The 24,482-nt window shown below is 34.9% G+C and overlaps 1 protein-coding gene across 6 annotated transcripts in view; it reads left to right on the forward strand.

Annotated features, from left to right (window-relative positions):
• Window positions 1-24,482, forward strand: part of DACH1 (dachshund family transcription factor 1) — a 351,929-nt gene that overhangs the window by 220,642 nt on the left and 106,805 nt on the right. For 3 of the 6 annotated variants that reach the window (XM_079312105.1, XM_079312103.1, XM_079312104.1), the window contains exons 4-5: window positions 14,876-15,031; window positions 15,575-15,747. In XM_079312105.1, coding sequence (XP_079168231.1) covers window positions 14,876-15,031; window positions 15,575-15,747 — 329 coding nt within the window. The remainder of the gene's footprint in view (window positions 1-14,875; window positions 15,032-15,574; window positions 15,748-24,482) is intronic. The other 3 variants (XM_079312106.1, XM_079312108.1, XM_079312107.1) reach the window with 1 other exon arrangement.

Below are 24,482 nucleotides of genomic sequence, written 5' to 3' on the forward strand. Positions count from 1 at the left end.
TTCAAATTATTCTTAATCACTGAAAGCTCATTCCTGTGTGGAGGTCTGCAGTGTTCTCAAAGTGTACAAGGGAGTCTGGCAGTTTATTTGACTTAGCAAATTAAAATAATGGAGGAAAGTATGATCTTTGAGATGAGTCATTGCAGCTGCTGCACAGATCTAATTCTAGTCTTTTGATATGGTTGTTCTTTCACTGAAGTCTGCCATTCTCTGGCAGGGCAGCAGGCCTTTCTGTGCCTTGCAATATAGCTGTGTGCTACAGAAAGCATGCTATAGTTGACATTTATAGTGCACACAAGTGTCCTGTGTGTTTACATATTCAGTAGAATATTTCTCTAATGGTCTCTGACAAGAGGGATGAGCATCTGAAAGAAAATCTGTGAGTCATCATGGCTTAATAATTCGTTCCTTATGGGGCTCTGCTGACCATGCAGTGCTCTTGGCATAGCAAGTTTAGGGTAACGTGTCGTGTCATACAACATGGCCACTTGCTTGGGCTCAACTGTCAGGGACTAACTATTAACTCTAATTGTTAACTAATTGTTACCTTTGATCATGTGGCCTTATACCAAACTTCTGCTTTCACTCCCATTTTGCAACCATTATTTTGAATAGTATTCATATGAGTGAGTCATTTGTAGTCTGCATCAGTGTCTGATTATAGTCATTCCATGTGAAATGTCACTATTTCAGGATCTGCTTTCATTTCAGTTGTTAGTGATATGGGAGAATTAAAAAAATAAGGAAGGCAAAAGAAATTTTGAAATATGGTAATTTGAAAGCATTGAAATTAGAAATGTTTTATAATGATATAAAAAGTATAGATGTATAGAAAAATGTGTATTATATATCTAATCAATCCATTAACATATCAGACAAGATATAAAACAAAATATGCTAAATTGAACTGAAAAAATACCAAAACAAAATGAAAGTTCAGGATTAGGTTTTTGGTCCAGTTCTGAGTATTATTGCAACTTTTGTGTTACAACTGTCATTTAAATTGCAATTCCTTGTAACTTTTCTGTTAGGATGCATTGTAAAAGTATGTTGAAATTTGTCTTTTAAATTTATATATAAGAATCATGCAAGTTTTTTGTACATAGTACAGTTTAGGCATAGACTGTGTCATCAGTAATCACTGTTAAAATTTTCTAAAATTTTTGTCTAAAATTTTTACCAAAAATACCTAACAGTCTGCACTCAGGCCATTATTCATTGTTCTAGGTTTCAACAGCAACAACGATTCAGCTTCCACAGAGAACAAGTCAGGAGAGAAACAGAAATATCTTTCAGTATTCATAGATTTTCTTTTTGTTTTAATACTTCTAGGCTTTGGAGGAAGAAATTAAGTTTTGTCATTAAGATGATCCTAGAATACTGGTTCTGATCACTCGAAAATCCATCTGAGTCTGACTAAGATAGAAGTTTCTGCAATTGTGTTTCAAATGCATATTGGACTTGTTTAGAAACTTGCTACTCTCCTGCAGCTGCACCAATATGGCCCAGACACACAGTTCTGGGAAAGTTTTCTCAGAAAGGTTTCCCAGAAAACAACATTATTTAGGAATATTTAACTCCTGTTGCCTAAGTGATATTGGTACTAACATTTTCAGCACTTGATGTCTGTTATCATAGAAGAAAATCTTGTTGCTTGTTTTTTGGATTTGTCCTTTACTAATACAGTGCTTTATAGCATCCTCTGAGGATACTGTTTCTGGACAAAATCACTAGATTGCCCAGAAGAGGTTACTAAGAGCAAAATGGCTTTCACACTGCCAGTGAAAAACTTGATGTAGGCCTAGATTAATTCCATCATCAAAAACCAAACAAACGCACGCCCCACATACTTTAAAGTTTGTCACAGTATGATTTAATTCTTTGAGGCTCAGCATTTGTTTATGCAAACCTGCGGTATTTAGTGGCATCAGCAAACTTTGTTTCATTAATATTTAGCCAAAGCAATTGTGTGCACAGAATCCTAGATCCATTCAAGGAAACATATTTTGAAACAGGATATTGAAAATAATGTCCATAGGACAACAAAAGTAAGCTTACATGCTGATGTCAGCATTTGTGTGTGTGGTGATAAAGCCAAGCTCTTTCCATGATAAAGATAAATTCATATCCAAATCTTTAATAAAAAAACAAAACTGATCTTAGCTATTCCCATTAAAGTCAGAAGCGTCTTTGTAACACTTCCCAGAGACTCAATTGTTGGGAACAAAAGTTATGTCTTGTTAAGAAAAAAAATTAATCACTCAAGTTATTACATAGGGGTGTACTGTGTATTCCAGGTTCAAGCTTTATACTGAAGCCTTTGAAGAGGCTGCCCATACCTACCAAATGTTGTAATTGATACAGAATCACTGCTATACAACAGCTGCAATAACAAGGTGCTGCTGCCTTTACTTTAATCTACCTCTCTTTCTGCCAGTTTATTATGTTTTGAATTTATTCTTTTGTAGATCTGTGAGCTATCTTTCTTATGGAAATTAATCTTTTTAAAAGATTTGTACTCTCATTTTCAAACACTAATACATTCATTCAAGTATCCCATTATTCAGAACCAGCTGGCTTTTTATCTAGTGATATTTACTTCAAAAAGCCAAGTTAAATGGTATCATAGATTAATTCTCAGGGCACAGGAAAGCTTTTTTAGAGAAAAAGAGATTTGGTAATTACTTAGAATATCGCAATAAAATCACAGAACATGTCAAAAATGTGTTATATAATCTGTCATAATACGAAGCTTCAAAAAATTAATTCACTGAATTGAATCTAATATATAGCATCAGTATATGATTTTTAAGTGAAACATTAAGTAAGGATAAAACTTTGCTGTGATTTATAATAAGCTATGTCATGATTTTTAGTAATGTATTTTTTCTTTGGAGAAAGCACTGAAACTTCAAAAAGGGCATTATCCACTGAAATTTCTTACATAAATCAAACTGGAAATAAGACACATTTTACAATTCAATTTAAGATCCCACAGAGACAATAATGTTGCAAGCTGTGCATTTTGCAGAGTAATATAGTAATGTCTAGTTTGCATTTTTGAAAAACCAAATTAATCACACTGTATTGAATATGTTGAAGCAAACCTAAAATTCATCTATTATTAAAAAACTTGTGCAACAAACACAAACTATATTTTATACATAAAGGACAAACTCATTTATTCATTAGGTTAAAACACTTGGAGTTTGCATTTTGTACCTACTAAAGAAGTGACATTTGCTATCTGTTCTCTTTTTTAAATTTTTCAAAGCACTGTGTTCAGACTAATCTGCTTGAAAAATTGTACTAATACTTTAACACAGTGTCAATCCTGAAGACTGTGCAGAAATCCCTGTGGAAACTAAGGGTACTCTCGATATTTAAATTTTCTTTTTTATTGAATCACTGTACAGGAAAAATATTCAGTTATCATATATCTCATATTTAACATTTTTTATCCCTTGAAAGGTTAACCCCAAGATAATAAACTTCTTAACCATTTCTTAGCCTTTGTGCATCCTTTGAACTAACATGCCCAGGCACTGCTTTGAATTAGGACTTGAATCTTTGCGCTTAACTGTGCTCAGACTGGTACGCCAAAGCAACTAGAATAAAATTTTGGCCTTTATCAAGTCTCACTGACTTGATTTCAGTCTTAGTCTTTTAAAGGGAAAAATATTTTTAAATTGTTTCTATATGATTTCCTGGTTTAGAATATAATTGTGGAATTATGTATTCTGTATCTTGTGGGGCATATAAGCTGTATCCCAAATTTGAATGCCAAGTGTCAGGTGCTTTTACTTTTTTTACTAGTAATTCCATTTCTAGGAATACCACTCCAACTTCTTTTGGCCTCTAGGCCAAACTTTAATTCTAGGATTTGATTTCTGGGATAATTGATACCTGTTGGCAATTTGTGCATTCATGTCTTGATTTAAAAAAAAAGAAATGCAACTTTTTATTTTTGTTGGAAATCTTTATTGACTATACACTAGAGAGGTTGTTTGGTAAAACAAGGCTTCTGAAAAAATGGTTACTTGCATTAAAAAAAAAAAAATCTTAATTCAGAAAAGAAAAACTTTTTGGAATTTGCAAAAAAAAAATTGCATTTTTTTCCTGAAGCATCAGCAAAACTTCAAGCCCTTGTACAATATTTTAGTTCAAGGTCTAAGCCTAAGTAGGTCTTAATCCAAAAGTAATGTTTGTTTGTTTGTTTGTTTGTTTGTTTTAAGCAGCATGAAACACATTGCTAGATCCAGTAGTAGGAAAATTTCAAGCAACTTTCAGGTCTTGGCCTCCACAGTGGAATCCAGATCTCCAGCTGAGGTGTATTTGTTTTGGGAAACTTAGGATAAGTGATAACCTACAAATAGCTGATACAACCCTCCCAACCATGCCATGGGTGTGGAACTGCATGATCTATTAGGTCCCTTCCAATCCAAATCATTCAATGATTCTATCATTCTATACTGAGCTGATCAATGTGAATTTCTAATGTATCATCTTGTTTGTGGGGCTTAAGCCTGGGGGGCTGAACACACAGAAACATCTTTATCCATTGGGTGTGCAGAGGACTGAACACAGGTTGCTGAGAAGGCATCTAGCTCACCTTATTGCATAGTAGCCATCAGCTTTACACTGGTCAAAACTTGTTAGAAAGCACCAGACTTGGGAACAGAGATACCCTTTCTCAAAACTCTACCCACAGTTCTGACCTGGAGAACATTGTCACTAATTGAGTCAAGGCAGGGTGAAGAAAAAGTACTTTTTGGCTAACTATTGTCTCTCCTATTATGTAACTCCCCTCATCTCTGATCAGATGAATTATTGATCACAAAGAAAGATTGATGGAGCTAGGAAACATAGTAAGATGTGTGTTTATGTCTTTTTCTGACCATTGAAAGAGTGCAGAATTCTGATTTTTACTAAATGAGATCTGGATTTAAATGCCTTGCTAGGAATTTTGTCTAAGACACAGTTGAAGATACTGTTTAAAATACGCTTAATAGGTGTGTGCATTCTTCACAAATCAGTTTGATGTAAGATACAGGGACGACTACAATGAGTAAGATTCATGTGGGCTTGCTAAAGTTCAGAGTACTAAATCTTGGTATAATAGCTTAGGTGAACTTCCTTTCCTAGAAATATTAGAGGAAAAAAAAAAAAAGGTGCAACTGTAAAGCCAATATTGAAAAAATTATCATAACATGCTATCATTTAATGCCAATAGATATTTTTGTCAAACACTGGCTTGATTCTTTTGCCTCTTCCATATCAGGTGAAAATTGTTGCCACTAGAGATGGTATAGGTAGCAGTAATTCAGACATCTTTTGAAGTAAATAAATCTTTTGTGTTAAATAACTTGAAGATAGTGGATTCTTTTCATTTTAAATAGGAAACAAAAATACTAAAATAAATTAGAAAGTAGTAGCACTGTTCTCCCCCCAAATCACAAAAGTCCAGGGAAATATTTGAGAAATTTGCTGTTTAAGATGTATTGCTTTCGCATTCCTACCATCTTAATCCAATTTCATACTTTTAGCTGCCTTTGTGTGAAGGTTTTATTTACCTTTGATCATTTTTGTAAGGCTCCAGTCAGTAAAGCCAGAAGCAGTTTTGAGTAGAGTGGGGTATCAGTACATAAATAGACAATAGTGGTAGGTTAAATCTCACAGAGAAAATATCTTTTTTTGCCTGAACAGCAACAATTGTGAGAAACAATTAAAACAGAAGCACAATATTATGTAGGTCTTTCTCACTGAGGGAAATTCCTTGTCTGTGTATATGTAGTTGTTTCTTTCAGTGTTTTCATATTATAAGCCCTTTGAGGCCTGGAGTGTCCACCTGCTCTGTCACATATTATTACTCTACTATTATTACTACTCATACTACTTATAACTTTTTCCATTGTCATCCTGAGAAAACAATAAATCGTGCAGAAATAGTTTCAGTAGTCCAGAAACAAGACTTAGGATCTATAAACTCTTAGGTAAGATTCCCTCCTTTAAGAAACAAAATGGTATGATCACCTGTCTTGGGACATGGAACTACAGAAAAAAAACCTAAAGGCTTAAGTGTACAACAAAGTGACTGTAGCATATCGAGGTGCTGAATAACAGCTGAGATGTAAAAATGATTCTCACTCTGTGCCAAACACAAGATTACATACGTGTTATTCTTGATCAAAGGAAGCACATTATGATTTTGTTTGCTAGGCTGAACATACTAGATTTTGAGGTGGTGGGCAAACATGCCCCATTTACAAATCCAGGAATTTGAAAAGATATTTTTTAGTAAAACTAATTCACAGTTTGTTGTACCATTTATGTATTTGCACCTTTCGTTTGTGTGTGTGTGTGACATAATGGTAGAGGTGTGCACACAGATACATATAAGTGTGTTCAAATAACATTGAAATTGTGAAGATGTGCACCTATAAGCTAGAAAAAGGTATTTTTTTAGTGATAATAATGATAACAGTAATGATAATAATAATTGTCATCATCATCACCACTGGATTTCTTTGCATCTATTTACATACTGGAAATTTACATAAGGAATATATAAGACCTAAAAATTAGAGACTACATCAGAATAGCCATGAGAGAACTAAATCAAAGCTGTACAAGCAACTCAAAAGTAAGACAATTCCTCACTAAGTGTTGAGTTAGCACCTGCTTCCCAAAGGAGGAGGAAGGCTCTGTGACCCTCAGAACTTCCTAGTGTGGAAGAGACACATTGATTAGGAAACCTCTGTGTCCAGCCCCATGCTGCTCATCAAGCCAATACCTGGGCAAACATAAGTCTCCTTTTCCCTGAATGGGAAACACAGCCATGTGCTCTGGAGAGTGCCTGTAAGTTGCTGCAGCTGGTGGGTTTTCATGCAGACAACTTGTGGCTGTTTTCCCAGAGAGCATAGGGATGTAATTGCTATGAGACCTTGCGATCAACTTTGCTTAAGACTGGATATTAATCTGTTGATTAATAAGGAGTGATTTTTTGGTAATTTAGCTTTTTTCCCCAAGAAAATGACTAAAAAAAATTCAGTGAGTAAAAATATGAAAAATTATGTTCAAGAAGGCATTCTGTGTGCAGCCTCTTAGAGCCCACATACTGTTGAGTGTTTGTGCAGCATTTGTGCTGGAAATCGAAATATTATTCTTTAGTTCAGCAATTTTTTTAAGAAAGTCATCAATAAGCTTGATTCCCTGTAATATGTCAATGCTTTGCATTTTCATCCCTGGTGCATCTTCTTTGGAATAGATTGAACATGATTTTACAGTGGCCTCACTTTTAATTTTTATGCTTTCAAGCCCAATATATTTGCCCCTCTTACTTTTTCATATTATAACACAGCTGAAACAGGTGAGGCAAAGTTGGACTAGCTAACAATTATGTCTATCTACTAGAAGACATTAGGAAGCTTAGCATTTGCACTTCATGCATTTTGTCTATGCAATTAATTTTTGCACTTCAGTGCATTTACTGAGGATTTTCTAGTATTTTTCTTTAGTTTGTAGTTTATACAGAACTGTCAGCCGTACTCAGATGTCCTGAAAATCTGCAGGACTTTTCTTCTTAAGTTAAAGGCACAGTAATTAGGTTATTTTTCAAAACTTTTTGAGATTTTTTTTTTTCTTTTAAGAGAAAGAGAAGGGGGAAGACAAGTTGTTGAATACATACATGGTATATTGCTTTGGTTTATTTTTTTTGTTTCCGAGCATTGCTAATATAGAATTAGAGTATGTAAAACTCAGACTAGAGGAATAAGGATCAAAAATCAGGATCCACACTAACTGAGGAGTTGCCCATATCAAACCAGTATAGATATTAATCACGAAGTTCCATCCAAATCCGTATTTTCAGGAAAGCTTAGGCATTTACTCATAGGCATGAACCATTCAGAAGCTTAAACTTGTGTCTTTCACCTTGGACAAATTTCTGGACCTGGCTGTTTTAGTTTCCATTGTACTAAAAAGGAAGCCTATTATACTGTTATACTGATTATACAAAGCAGCAGATGAGGATAACTTCTTTTTTTTATATACTGAGCAGGATCTTACACTAAAAAACTTAAACCCATATTTTTCAGAAAATGTTCTCAACATGTTCATATTCATTCTTACCTGTTCCATAGGCATACAGAAAATATTCATATCCACAATTGCATGCAATGACTACATATAGTAATATATTAATTGCCTATGGAACGGGCAATTTTTGTACAAAAGCACATACCACTGTAATCAATATGTTTGCAAAATACTTTGGGATATTCATTGTGTTAAGAGATAAGGAAAATGTAGGTTTTGGTGGATTTTGGTTGACTTCTGATGGTTCATTAGCCTTTATATTTTAAAAACTCTGCCTTAAGGGACTATCTGTACTTCCAGCTTTCTGGTCTGAGGTTAACTGTTTAGCCAGGTGTACCTGACGGGGAAATGGGATCCAGTTTTTATTTCCTGAACATAGTGCATACAACAATCTGATTTTCTGTTTCTTGATGATGTCACAAATTTACTTTTTCCATATCTAAAATCGCATTGTTATCTTTTAAGATCATATGACCATAAAAATAAACTGGTTTTTATCCGTGAAATTAGCGCAAGTTAGATATTGGTAAAAGGAGACAAATGGAAAATCTATTTTTAGGTAGATGTCACACAGTCTGTAACTGAGTTGCTGAGCTTTCAGTTGTCTTGGACAGTTTCATTATTCATTAAATTGAATTTTAAAAAGCTTTTCCTGTGTTAATCTTTTTTGGTGAAATATTGAAGGATTAGTATAAAATATCTATATTCTGTGGGATTCATTGTAACTGTAAAAAAATTCTTTCACTGATTAACTTATATAAATTCAGTATTTCCTGATTAATGATTAAACCTATACTCTGGTATTCAGCATTTAGAATTCAATCTTATTTCCTGGAATTAACAGTTTCTACTACAATTTTTATTATCAGAACATAAATAGGGGAAAAGTAAAGTGGGTACAAATTTGGCTTATGGTGCAAAGTGCAGTTATAATTTCTTTGCCATTGCCACAAAATAATTATGCAATAAAATTAGAACAGCAAATGAAGCAGTCTACATTATTGAGGCTACTAACTATTTTTCAGACTGCTACTTTCATCAGCGAAGAATAAACAATATGTAATTCCAAAGGTCCTTTTGGCTTCTCTGTATATATTTCTATAAAAAATGTTAATCAGAGGATAGGGGTTTTTTGTGTGTGTGTGTGTGATTTTTTTTTTAAAATTTGCTGCATGTATATAATACTTTTAATTATGAACCCACGTTGCTCATGGCCTATTCAACAGCATAAACATGATTTTAACCAAAAGACCCCAGAACAATGCAAAACTTTGTGAGGGGGTAAAAAAGAAAAAAAAACTAAAAAAAAGAAAACCAAAAAACCTTACATAAAGCCAAATGCAAAGTGTTACAGGGAAGACATGGGAAACTTATTTTTCTGTGTCATAGTACTTTCTTGATCACTTTGTGGTCTCAAGAAGAGGTAGCAATCCAAGTATCAAAAATATTAAACAGATACTGTTTACAAATGGCAAAGGTTTGAGTTTTTTTTTCCTTTAATGATTTAACAGTAACATAGAGATCTTATAAAAATGCCTTTGGCTGTAGTCCTTTATGCAGTCTCACAACACATATTGCAGATAAATTATACATCTGATTTTAGAAAACTGAATTATATAGAAATCAAATCACAAATTTATAACATTTTAGAGACTTAAGCAGCAGTATTTGATTTGGGTTGTTCACAAAATGGTTTCCTCACTGTCAGGAGGCTAAGATTACCAATTTTTAGCACGCTGATTATGCATATTTTCCAGTGGACATAAATAGCCTAGATCATGAATAGTCCACTTCAGAAAAATGAGCCAACACAGCTGATACTGATGCTTTGTTTGGTAATTGTTGCTGAGATACAAATTGTTTCAGCAAACATAGAAGATAACAGAAAGATTAGGAGACTGAAAGGAGATCAGTAGCACTAAAAAAAAAAAAAAAGAAAAGCAGTTTGAGTTGTTAGTGGGAAATCTTTTGTGGTTTTGCTATGTGATATTGCTTGTGCATATAATGGTACCTGAAACTATCCTGAGCCAGTGCTGGGGTTCACTTGCCAAAAGACATGCTTCAATTGTTCTCAGGAACTCAATAAAATATCAAGTTTTCCACATGAAAGGAAGGGGAAGACCCAAGGGCACAGCAGACAGCCTAATTTTAATTTCTAAAACCACCTATAATCAAAAAAAGTTTGATTTAGTTGCCTAGGCATAGATACATGCAAGTGCCTTAGATACCCTTGAGGATCCTGCCTGATCTACACCTCCAGACACCCCTGGGGTCTCCTGCAGGCGCTGTGTGGTGCTCACCAACCCTAAAAGACATGACTGAAATTCTTCTGGCCATCTCAAGAGTTGCGTGTTTAGGCCATTGAACCAAGTCTAGAGGAAGGGCCACTGTAGTCCTTGGAGACAGCAGATGAAGATTCAGCTGACCAAAGACAGGCCTGTCTCTGTAAGAGTGAGCTCAGCAGCTCTCCAGAACCTTTTGGCTGGATCCCTGTTGACTATCATAGGAACAAAATTGTTCAGCTCACGTTGTGGAAACAGAAATTTAAACAAACTGAATCCTAATGGGGTTAGAATGAAAAAAGGAAAAGGAGCCTGCAAATAACAGTAATGATTATAAAAACAAACGTGGTACATTTAGATCAGCATTTGTTTGCGGGCTTGACATTGTACACTAGTTTTCTGCTTCATTTTCTTTTTCTTGGCTGCATTACCTTCTAGTCCAGAATTGTTTCAATTTATTATTACCATCTTTAGCTACCTAATTGGGCTACTAATGAATACAAATAATCCAGGCATCAGGCTTTTACAGACCCACTTCAGTGTACAAATAATGGTTTGTTTTGTAACTGCTGATTATGGAAGAAGGTAACTCACATTATGGAAAATATTTGCTGAAGTATTGGTGATGAGGAAAGAAATGGATTCTGTACTATGCCTTTTAAATTGTGAAAAAGTATTGTCATTCTTGTTCCATCGAGTTGTCCATCATGAGAAAATCTAAGATCATCTAAGCCTGGTTTTTGAGCATGTTTACTTACATTTGGAACTTCATTTCAATTTTTTGATTGCCTGTATTAGCACTATCACATATGAAATACGTAGTTGGCTACCAAATTGCCTATTCAAGTACGTATGTGTGGGGTTTGAGCACTCAACATTAAGCATTTGCATTTCAAAATTGGATCCCTTGTGCTTGAAAGCCTTGAAAATGGTACTCTATGGTCAGCCTAGTGCAGCGTCAATTGAAATGCTGTTTGAATGCAATATAGAGCTTCCAACTGCTGCTTCAGAAAGTGTTATGCTGAATCTGGAACACTTTGCATAATTTAATTAATTATGCCACTAAAAACTGATTTTCTCTCAATTTAAAGCAAACAGCTTTTATGAGGGTGAACTGCAGCACCCAGGGATATCAGGTGTCCAAGCTTTTAATCCTATTACAAAGACTTGACAACCACTGATGGAAACTGGAAAAACATAAGCCTCCAGCAGGGCAACAAGTGAAGAGGAAGAAGGCAACGGATTTTTAATACTCTTTGAAACCACTGTAGACAATTAATCAAAATCAAATGTAAAAAGTAACAGAACTGGTAGCTTGCACTTTGTCGTGCAGACAGTGAATGGTGTCTAAGGAATAACACTTGTTTTGCTTTGACATTAATGAAAATAACTGTTTCTTCTAAGAGGAAGCATAAGAAAACTAGCGTAAGAAAAGCACAGTGAATGGCCAAGACTATTTGTATCTGTGTCTGTTCACTTAAAGTGTTTGGGAACTCAACAGTTGGAAGTTTGAAAGTGGTTGCTAATATTATGGATTGGATTCTGTCTATAAATCATTTTCCATAGAAGCAAATCTTAACGGATGATTCCAGACTATAAGTATTAAGGTCACTGTCACTAAATGCTAGTCTTGATACTTTGGCTTTCTGAAACTTGTCTTCTCTATTCCAAATTATTATTGGGTTCAATATCACGCTGAAACAGCACACACTGTAATTTTGAGGCAGAAAAGAGTACTGGTTTAGAAAAGCTCTAATTTCTGAGCCACATAAGCAGAGCCATAATTGGCAAACTATGACTGACCTTGCAAAATTCTGTGACCAGGTTAGGAAGGGTCACAGAAGAATTGACTCCATCTCCATATTGAACATCAGCATGTAACGTGAAATTAAATCCTCTGTAGAAGATATTGCTGATAAAAATAGGGAAAAATATCTCATTACTGAGAATTTAGCAGCCCTATAAAATTCAAGCATCTCCCTTACAATGTTAACAAATATTCATATAATTACTAATATATATTTATGTATTATTTGTATTCTTCATATTTGTAAAAGAGATTCTATACCTGGCTCAAGAGGGAAACAGGAGTTAGTAGGGCTCATTGGAACAGCTTTAAGCTAGATTTAAAGGGGGAAAATAAAATCAAGCTCATTAGAGATGTCTGGGAGAGGCACACCAGTGTTTGAAGGATGGAGTTTTAGCCAGGTCCTTTGCTCTGCAATCTCACTGGGAGCTGTGTGGTGGCCAAGATTACAAAGTGGGTTATTGATGTGTTAGAAATTGCAGAAGTACCTAACAAGAGTCATGTAGGAATTACTTGTCTCCCCAAAAAATGTGGTGGGACCAATAGGCCAACTGAAATGTGACAAGAGCAATGCACACAGCATGGCCACCAAGCAGGAAGAGCTGGAAGCCATTGTGCAGCAGGAAAACTGGCAGAGTTGCCAGTGTGAAGACATGGTGGGATGACTTCCACAACTGGAGTGCTGCAATGGATTGCTATAAACTCTTCAGAAGGGATAAGCAAAACAGGAGGATGGGGTAGACCTGTATGCTAGGGAGTGAGATATGTACATCACAATGGTAAAAAACAGAAAATTAAAGGATATAAAATCGAAAGGGAAAAAAATATTTTTTCCAGATAAGATTTAGCTTCTTTAGTATGTATTTAAATATATGTTCATGCATTTTGAGAGTGTCTTAGTTCTCAAAATGCAAGAAAATGTGTTCACTTGTCAGAGGTCATGAGATTCGACTCATGTATTTACCAGCTCAAGTATGTTCACTGCATAAAGGTTATGAAAATTTCTTGTAAAATAATAAAAGTATCTCATATAATTGATTCTTTTCATTGTTTCATAGAATTACTTTGTTTGATGGCAGGAGGCTTTGGACTGAATTTTCATTACCTACTTCTGAACAATTTACACTGGGATTGAGACAGTATTGAGCTAATGAGTTAGAATTTATATTGAGCCTTAACTGTCTTCCTGAAGTAACTAGGGAAAGAAAATCATGGCAATAATGGAGTATTTTTCATTATAAACTATGTTGTACAGCTTTTACAATCAGGTTTTTAATAGATCTAGAGAAATTAAATTGGAATTCTACCAACTTCTGTGCTTTTGTCATCCAATGAAAATTATGTTAAAATATGTCAAGACTAATAGGCTTATCCCCTTTCTACTGAAGTAAGGAGGTGATGTTGCTCCTGTTGTTTTTCAGTCTCTGTTGTTCATTAAAGAGTAAGATGTATGTAGAAAAGCATTCAGAAATACACACTTTGCTATAATCCATAATGCTAAATAGAAACTGAGCATAGATCAAATACATCTTGACTTATGTCATCCTAAAGTCTCTATCAAGAGATGCTCCCATGAAAATAGTAGACATTTTCAAAGTCAGAAGGTTGAAATTGTGCTCTACATGAAAAAGAAAGCAATCATATATTGCTGATGGGTATATTAATACTGCTGAGAATGCATGCATACATCCATATTTATTCATATATTCAAACATTGTTTATTGATTGTGTATGGTAAATAAACTCATGCAGTCAGTGTATAGATTACTGTGTATGCATAAACATACATACACTCAATCTCAGCATTATATGTAAGTACACATTAAGAATGATGCAATTTGTTAGGTTGAAAGATTTTAACCTTTTCATTGCTTATAAACATACAAATTAATATTGAGATATTAATTATTATTGTCCTTTATATGGAGTGCATTGTATTCTCCTTTAATTGTATCTTATTTAATTCTATGGTTTTTTTAATGAGGCAGTCTGCAACAGTGAGAAAGGGTGTTTCTCAAATAAATGAATTATTTCTCATCTCAGTACTTATTTCCTCTTTGCTGTTAGTCTGTTCCACTACCAGAAGACTGCAAGAATCAATGTAATCTCTTATATTTTTATTAATAATATGAAATAAAAATTGAATATACAAAACAGAATCAACAGCCAAGCATATATGCATGCATGTTGATGCCCTCAAAAAAATTAATATTTTTTTTTATTATTTCAAAGAATGTTTATTTATTCTCAAATACAGGACAAAATATAACTGCAGTTTAAATTTTAATTGGGATAACAGGACATATTTTTTGTTAGACATTTTGTAGGCAAAAATATTCCCTCACATATTAACAAGTGCTGTATATAGTTTTATTTTCTAAGTATAAGAAAAGTGTATGTACAATATACACAAAAAACACAGACTTCATGTGCATGAGCACATTCTAATACTGTGTTTGCTACCTCTTAGTTATTCTTACCTCAAAAGTTATTCTTATATACCTTTTTCAGAGGGTGAAAAAAAACCCAACCCTAACGTCCTTCCCCAACCCACATATTAAAAAAAAGAGAATTAAAAATAAATTGCTGCTTGCAAAAAAAGGTTAGAATGCTGGCCTTGCTTCCAAATTCAGAAACTGAAAATTTGGAGTCTTCATTCATCCAAATAATATATATTCATTCCCCACAGGCAGCAGTGATGGTTCTTGGGATAAAGAAAAACTTCAGTCTCCCCCTACCCAAGGATCACAGGCCTCTGTTAACCACCCCAACTTGCCTGGACAGCATAATGTTCCAGTTAGCCATCCTCTCAACCCTCTTCAACAGAACCACCTTCTGCCAAATGGTACGGGTTGACATCTTTCAGCACTAACATCAGCAGTTTTCTAGTTCCTGTCTCTTTTTTCTTTTGTGTGTTTATATAAATAGGCCATGAAAAAATCAAGGATGTGCAGAATACTGGAATACTTCCTGTAAAGTATTAAGCAGGGGAAGTGGAGACAGTAATGAACAAATACTGTACAATAAAATTGATACTTAAAATAACTGCTAACCTGTGCATCAGTGGCATAATGGCACATTGCTAAACTACCTTACAGCAGATGTCAAAAACTATAATAAATAGCGTTTGCATAGCAATGATATCATACATGACACAGACATGAACAAACTAAGAGGTCTAATAGCCTCTCCTTGTGGCTAGAAGCTCTCCATGGTTGCTAGTGATTCACCCCTGCACCTACCAGAAGAGAACTGACGTAGAGCTGCTTTTTCCTGCACTGTGAGCCATCTTGTCATCCGTCACTTGAATACTGTCCATCAGGAGAAAAAGAAGACAGTGCTTAGGAAAAGGTGCATAAACCTATTTCCCTGTTTTTCCCCCCAACAGGGTTGGAACTTCCTTTCATGATGATGCCCCACCCGCTGATTCCCGTGAGCCTACCTCCAGCCTCTGTCACGATGGCAATGAGCCAGATGAACCACCTCAGCACCATCGCCAACATGGCAGCAGCAGCACAAGTGCAGAGCCCTCCCTCCAGAGTGGAGACGTCTGTTATTAAGGTAGGACAAACCAAACTGGACCAAACCAAACCAAAGGCACCAAACTGCAGCCCACGCCCACCCACCATGAATAATGTACAGGTGTATAGGTGTCAAGTGTTTTAAGGTAAGTCATAAAGTCAGTAAATGCAAGAAAACTAAGCGTGTTGACTGTGAGAGCACAACAGGCTACTGGTGACCCCTGCTACCTTCTCAGTTTCCCTCTGTCTCTCTAAATCAGTATTAAAGCAACACTCAAATTGAAGCATATTGATACACAGCTTTGTGATTTCTCATATTTCATAGTCTGTAATCTAATGTTCCTTAAGATATCATGAAAAAAATTACTCTTAAATTAGGAGGGTTTGTTTTTCCCACTTTAAAACCTAAGTATTTGAACTGAAATGCTCTAAGTTGTCTGAAGGAGGCTGAAAGGTTTAATACTTTGCCTGCACAGAAACTAAATTTGTCAAATCCCAGAACAAACTAGAATGAATCAACACAGAGCAGTCCCAGTAATCTGCAGGTCAGAACTGTAGTATTATAGGGATATCTCAAAAATATCTGATATCTGAACTTGTCTACCTGGTTTAGGTTTTGTTTGTACCCTTTAATAAAATTAATCTGGTTATAGAGGCATTTACCAGAGGCATAATTTCTTTTCCTCCTCTTACTGAAGGTGATTTGTTTCCATTTTAAAGGCATTTCATTTAAAAAGACACTTCCCTGTTACCTTTAGATAATTATGACTTGATCTTTATTCAGCTATCTACATTTTGCTTCTTATCCTTCAGTTCTAATAAATGAGAAAGTACACAAACTTTTGTTCTTTTGTCTAATGTATCTTAGAAATAGACACGAAAAAGCAAGTTTATGTGGTTTTTCAGGGCTATGTTGGAAATCTATCCATTCATGCAATTCCTTTGACAGAAATTAGGTAAATTTAGAATCTCTTGAACCTTCAGATTAGAGGTTACAGAAGTTTTGAAGTTCATGATGATTTAAGTAGAGTGAAGAAGTCTGATTTTATTAAGACATTCAACTTGCTGGTGCACCTTTTTATTTTAACCTAACAAGCACAGAACTGCAAATAACTGTTTGATTAAAAATCAACAAATCTGTGTTTTTATTGACCTGGAAAAATAGGATCTGATGGCCTAATTTAGTCACCTACACTTCCAAATGTAGAGTCTTCTTTGGAGGCCTTCAGTGGCATCACTTTCTCACCTTTGTTGACATGAGGATTTAAGATACTTTGAGAAGTAAGATAATTTGAGAAGAACTGTTTATTTGAGTGATATGCCAACAAAACTAGATCCCATCCTAATTTCCATCTTGCCCATATCTTGGGGATATAAGCACTCTGCTGCTAACTGATTACATGGTGGTTTTTTGCACCAATGTTTTTCTATTTTTGCTTGATTGGTATTTAATGAGAGTTACATGATACTAACATTCTCTGGAGCACACATGGTGCCTTATTTAATTCTAAATTTATGTTGTTAATTGAAACAGTGGCCACTGGTACTACAGGAGTATCTAAAAAATGAAGATTGAGATGGAGCACATGCTAAAGGATACCTGACATATGAATTACTGTACCAACAAAACTTTGTTTTCACTATTTTCATGCTATTTTCCCTCCTTTCATTTTCTATAAGCAATTTGATTTCATATGCAAGACTATAAAATTTGACCTTCATGAACATTGGTAATCTGTTTCTAAACTTTAACAAGCTGACTTCCAGCTTGTAAAGCTGATTTATGAGTTAGTTGTAGCTATTAAAACTGCCTAAGTAACCATGGCCTCCATTTAAATATGTCTATGAGAGCACATTGCAGTGTGACCGCTATCTTTGACTCCAGTTACCACAGTCAGGTGCATTTGAGATACATTAACGTCTCTCACAGGCCATGTAAAAGTGATGTCCTTTTGTGGAAAGCAGGTTCCTGCTCTGTTGACAGATCCACCCCCATTATGGGAACATTGCTGGACCCAGGAAGCACTTAACTGAGAAGTACTTTTGGCTCATGTGATCTAAACCTGTCCAGTAGGTTTAAAACTATTGGACTCTGAAAGGGGCATACTGTCATCATATAACTGTGTATATTATTATAATTGTGAGCAGTCCCATACCAGAAAATTTTCCTTATCCTGGGGTCCTTTACTTCTTAACAAGTTCATTTTTGTAACTCATCCATTTTCTTTAGCAGAGATAGATTCCTTATAATCTAGGTTAAGACCTTGAAAGTACCTAGCAATTTAGGCTCTCTGAAACATTCTATCAGCATGTTGTAAGTGGAAAATAATTTCTTTCCAAAAGCTTGCTTATTTAAGCATTTGTTTGTATTAATAATCTACAGTATGTATCAATGTCATTTTTGAAAATTCAGCTCTCATATTCATGCTAATTAAATATTCACTGTAGCTGCCAACTTTTGCATAACTTCTGGCATAACATCCTGTGCAAGTTATTTGACAAACCAGGTTTCATGTTCCCATCTGGTTTGCACATAATAGTAATATAAAAATATGTGGATTTCAATGAAATGTTTTTAAATTATCAAATTAACCTAAGTTCTCTTTAGGAAAGTGTGCACATACTGGAATGAAATGCACATTTCTTTTGATGTTTGTACTAATAAGTTAAGGATTTGGGGTATTTTTGGTTACCCAAGTGCTTCCTTGACTTCTTCAGTCAAGGCCTGTGACATATTGCTCACAATTCATTTCTACTACAGGTGAGTCCATAAACACAAGTTTTTATCTGCACATAGTTATTTCAACAGTACTATAAGGGCTAAGGAGCTTACTGTTTCCTACTCATTCCTTCAGCCCCACTGTGGTACAACATGTGTCTAGATTTATGTCCTCTGTTATTATCTATTGCAGATGGATATGATCATGTGGATAGAGGTAGCACAGCCAAGTAATTATGTTCCTATTTTTTAATACTGAACAGGATTGAAACATAAACCCCAGAAACTTAAAAGCATGAGGTCATTATTAGGGGATTTTCTTCCCATGAGGATAGACATAATGTCACTGGCAGTTTACCTGTTCTTCTCTAGGCATAGTCAGAGGCTGTGATTTTAATGTCCATTGAATTATATGCACTGAGTAGTTGAGCAGGAAACTGTGATCAGCATAGTTCTTGAACCTTGTGCTGGCATTGTAATGTTTATGAATAATAACTTATACTACAATCAAAATAAATATCTTCAAGAATAAATGTAAGTGAGAAGGTCAAACCTTCTTTTTCTTTATTTTTACAGGAATGGATAAATAGTGAAGTTGCTCTCTTTCATGAAACTGTTTGTTATTAGAATTATAGCTTCCAGTTTTTGCAGCTATTCTTTTCAGACATTTGGTTTTGTTTTCATTATGTTTTGACTAATTTTTTAACCATAATTTTGCTGAAGTATTTTCTTCTTATTATCAATGTTTCCCCAAATTGAAAAGTTTTTTAATCACTCATCTTAAGAGTTTGTAGTTGTAACCTGAAATGACAGCATGGATTTGAAATTAGACTACAGCATGTCTGCCAGTGTAAACTGTGCTTGAAACTTAGCAGGCCTGTGAGAAATTTTGACTCTGAAAAGTAAATCAATAGTAACCATATCTAATTAAGTAACAAAGAACAAAATTAAGTCTTAGAAAATCAGTCTTCAGATTATGAACAACCAGGTTCATTGGATAGAAGAATTGCCTTTGTGAACAGTGCCACAGTAGATGACTTGCTGACCTTTCCTTCCAATTCACTGACTTCACAGCTAGTGCTGTTATCTTTAAACTCACAAAGCTTCAAATGCCTTTCTATTACTGGGCAATATTTCATTTCTTCATGATAAGATGTTGGAATAAAGCTGAGATCATGTACTAACTAAACATTTTATCCTGCTGTATTCAGGAGATGAGACAAAGACAAAATTACAAGGGAAGCCTTACAAAGCAGCACCTTAGATTTTGCAGTGAACTCTGAGCCCTAAAATCTTCAGAATTATATTTCAGAAGAGTGTTGTGCCCTCTCGAACATGAGACGAACATTAGGTGTCTTTTTGTAATGGAATGTTTAGATATATGAGTTGGATGAATAAGAGGAGAGCAACAACAAGCAGGGACAGCAGATTGTGACAACAATGAATTGCAGTGAGTGTGACAGCTGTGACCTGGGGATGCTTTAGTCATGAAGTGGCTTTCATCACCTGCCCATGGTTTCAAAGGCACAGCTTGTTAGCAGTTTCACTACATCAATTTTTTTTTCACTCAGCAGAAAGATATATGAAAATATAAAGGACATACCTTATATTAATAGTAACTTGAAATTAACTTGTAAAACTTAGAACACAGCAGCAGTGTGCCAGAATCAAAAATTGCAATTTATCCATATGTGACTAATACTTACAGAAAGAATTAAGAATAAAACAGAAGAAACCAACACCTCCAGCTGAAAAAGTCAAGACAGCAGTGGCACAGTAGTTTTCCACTGCATAATGAATCTATCAGACTAAACTTTCCTAATTCCCTCACATATATCACAGCACTGGTTGTGTTACACTATTTTAGAACTTTTTTTAATCCATCTATTTATAGATAGATATATTCCTGTGATCTAATAGCAGAAATTTACTGTTAACTTATATAACAAAGGTAGCTGCTGAAAGATTTTACTTTTTAGAACAACTCTGTTTGTAGGACTATTTTCACATTAAATTTTATTTCAGCATTCATTCACTTTTTCATTTTTCATTGACAATAAGTGTGCTCCTGTTGATATAATTTAATGTTCCTTTTTTTGCCTATAATAGATGAACTCAGTTGGTCAGAGCCTGTGCTAGTAACACCCAGGTCATGGGTTCAATACCCATATGGGCCATTCACTCAAGACCTGGACTTGATGGTCCTTCTGGGTCTCTTACAACTCAGACTCGTGTGTTTCTGTGATTGTTTCCCAAAAAGCCCAAATAATAGCCAAAGAGAAGAAATAACATCACAGCTATACAAAAATGGCTGAGCAGAGTATATTTTAGTGTCTCATGTCAGACTTGTGGTGAGCAAGTCCAGAGAAATACTGAAAGGAAACAGACTCTAAGAGGGAAAAGGGCAAGTTCACTTCACTGATCTGAATCCTGAATCCTGTGTTGAAGGCAAAAGTTTTCTATGGACACTTCTGTGCCTTACAGGGAAAGCATTATACAGACAGTGACAGTTTTCCTGTGAAGCTGGATAAGCTATATGCATTTTACAGAGAGGCAGTGAAAAACAAAATTGATTGTATTCCACATTGATAGAAATACCCTTTTTGTATGCCTGGCTAGAAAAACACCTGACTTCTCAGATAACCTACTATTTTTAGAGACATTAGTGCATTGTGCATTCAAAATAGAAGTTTTAACATTACTTTAAAGTGCTTTTCTTGAATGTGTAAAAGTGCAAGAAGAGGAAATCTACTTAAGGTCCTCTTTATATGATACATGAAGTATGATCAAATTTTCTTCTTTATGCAAGGAGGAATTTGATTTGGAGCAAATAATAAGATGTAATTGGTCTACAATAAGTATTTTAGAATAAAAATAGGACTATCAACTCCTAGAACAACTGCTTTTACATGTTAAGAAACCAAACATGAAAATTGGAATGTACTTACAAATTTTTAAGTATAATGTAAATCAAATAACACTTAATTTTATCATGGCTACAGAGAATATGTCATCTAATTTGTAGAAACTTGAACATAACAGAGCAAATCTCCACATTAGAATAACCTGTATATATAATATAGACAGTTCTTCTTTTTTTTTTTTTTAATTTAGAACGAGTAGATCTTAGGTCAAAGTATAGTTGACCTTCTTTATTATGGCATAACCATCTTTATATTAGAGGACACTGTGGTGTTCCACCTCATTAATTGGTTCTATCTATATGAATTGTTTATGAATATTATTTGTTTTAGCTTTTAATATAGTTTTTATATAATGACCTTAGATGATTCTAACTAAATATGGTAGGCTGTAACTTGGAATCATGTCTTTTTTTTTAATAATGTGGGATCCTAATATTTCTTTTATCATTCATGTTTCTGAGGTGCAGTTTGAAGCTAATAGCAGCCATATGCTCATATGAATTAACTTGTGGCATGTAAAATAGGTATCTACACATGATACAGAGAACGTAGTGCAAACTTTATGTTTGGAAATTCGCTTGTTTGCATGTGTAGCAGGGAACTGTGTATATAGTGTGAGATTAACTCGACACAAAATGGCCATGGGGCCATACAAGGGATGAGATTCATTTTGCTGACTTCTAGGGCATAGTACTTGGGATCTATTTGAGATAGTTACTTTAGAGTGAGGTGAGCTGGAAATGGAAATGTATGGGTGACAAATGAGCCTAGGATGATTAGTTGTGATGCAGGCCTTTGTAATGTAGACAATGACATCTAGTCAGATGAATTCTTGGTGTTTGGCTGAATGTGTGGTTTGGATTTGCTTTGAGGGGAGAATTCATAGAGATGCTTGTTAAGGTACTTTTCAAGTATGGCTAGATTTTCAGAAGAGGAGAAAAAAAACCTTTAAAAAATCAGAAAGTCCAAGAAACTCCAACTTCCCAATAAGGAGTTGCTAATTTGATTCGAACAGTTTCTTGCATGTCTGTATATTTGCATGTTGCAGATATATATTTGAATGTTTTGCATACCTTAGAAGGATATTTTGTTAGAACAAATATTTATTGTAAAGGTAAAACCAAGCTCATTCTTCTGTTGATGGGGATTGACTTTGTTTGTTTCCTTTTTTTTAATCTCTGTAATGGCACAATCCATTGACACCCACTTCCTGACTAGGTCACTCTGCTTTATGTACTGCTCATGATATCAAAGGATCAGATCTCTTGCTGTGGAAGTACTATTAAAGGATTACTTGGAAGTCTCCTGTTTGGCTTCCTGTAAGTTAATTCCTGCATGTAGAAAACAGGACACTGAAAATCAAGCAAATTCAGTCTTATTGTCAGTTGATCTATTTCTTCATTTTGTGCTTTCAGTTGTCAGTATTCTTGTGATGGGAACAGCAAAGTAGGCACAATGAAAAATTGCAGAAGTAAAAAGTATAATGGAAATCAAATTAATTTCAATTGGTCTAACAGATAAATAAGTTCTAGGTATTCACAGAGAGAGAAATCATCTTATGTAAATATCATGGATACTTTTCTTCCTAAGAAAGATGTCTGACGTTTAAAATAATAGTTAATGACAGTGCAAAACATTCAAACTCCTGAATTTTGATTGTGATCAGAAGTGGATTTGTAAGAACAAGGTGAGAAAGATGTCATGTGCATCAGTGTGTAGTGTGCTAAGTGTGCACTAGCCAGTGATAGTATGCAGATAAGGAAGTAGAAATAAAATTTTATAGCATTCAGTTAGTTCAATGACACACATATAGAAGTGACTGAGGAAGTTAGGAAATAGCTATTAGTCCAGTTAATTTTGCAATTCCTGAGTCTAAATGTTCATTTAGAATGTCTTTGACTAAAGCAGAATGAAAAAGTAAACTGCAAAAGTAAAATATTCTGTTTGCAGAAATTACAAAAGATACTCAAGTAACTAATTTCTTACACTTATTCAGCTACAGCAATGTCAAATTAAATGTGACATTTTACAAGAAAGTTATTCCTGGAATACATCTCACACAAGTTCAAAATAAGTCAGTAAGGAACTTAAGGAAGAAATGTGTTTTGATCACTTTTAAAAGCGATTTTTATAATTCTACCACCAAAAAGGCTTCGAAGACAGGTGTCTTCCCACAAAGATTGGAAATAATATAAACTACTCCTTGTTACAACCCACTTCAAAAGGTGAGAGTAATGGAGGTTCTGTTAATGCATTCCTTTGGGCAGATTAGAGTGAAATGACACTGAATGATTGGTGTTAGTAAATATATATTTGTAGGGTTTATTTCTGAACAATTTGGTTGCAATAGGGAGCACATATGTAGCCATTTTGATTATTATATGTAGCAATATAGCAATATAAAAGCATAAAAATAACACTTAAAAAAAAGATGGAAAGGAATAGAAAGATATCACCACCCACAGACCTCACAACAAGACTTGATTGTTGCAATTTTAATAATTCTTGGCTGAAACGATTGTGGCTGTCTTGATCTGTCAGGTACAGGAAAAGCCCACAAAACACCAGAGTTCCACAGTTGTATATGCTCAGGTTCAGGTGGGAATGCCTAGGTTCCTCTCCTGAGGTGGGGAGTTTCACACTGAGTGGTACAAGGCTGTGGAGCACAGAACACTTCAGGAGTCTTTCATGATCCATGCCACCTTCCAGGATGCCACAGCTGCCTCTCCTGGCAGCGTCAGATACCTTTAGGCTGTAAGTGTCCCAGTACTTTAGAGAGGGGAATTTTCATGCCTGAGCCGTTATGAAAAGGGCATAGACATGATAAAAAGCATTAACCCACCTGCAAATTGGCAAGATTTGCATCTTCCTGGCCTCCTTCCTTGTCTTTTTCGACACTGAACTTTAGCCTCTCCACATGGGTGGTTGAGTGGGCCATTGTTTGAGTCATTAGTCAGTCCAGTCTCTCACACTCCTGATTAAAAGATGATGTTGATGCTGATGCTGATGCTCATGATGATGATGATGATGATTTTCACAACTGGTATAAAACAGTTTGTGTCATTTATACTTTTCCTAGCATGAAGTTAGGCTGACCTTGAACATAAATTACTTTATTCTCTGCACTTCAAT

Source organism: Erithacus rubecula (genome assembly GCF_903797595.1).
Source record: "Erithacus rubecula genome assembly, chromosome: 1".
NCBI classification, from domain to species: domain Eukaryota; kingdom Metazoa; phylum Chordata; class Aves; order Passeriformes; family Muscicapidae; genus Erithacus; species Erithacus rubecula.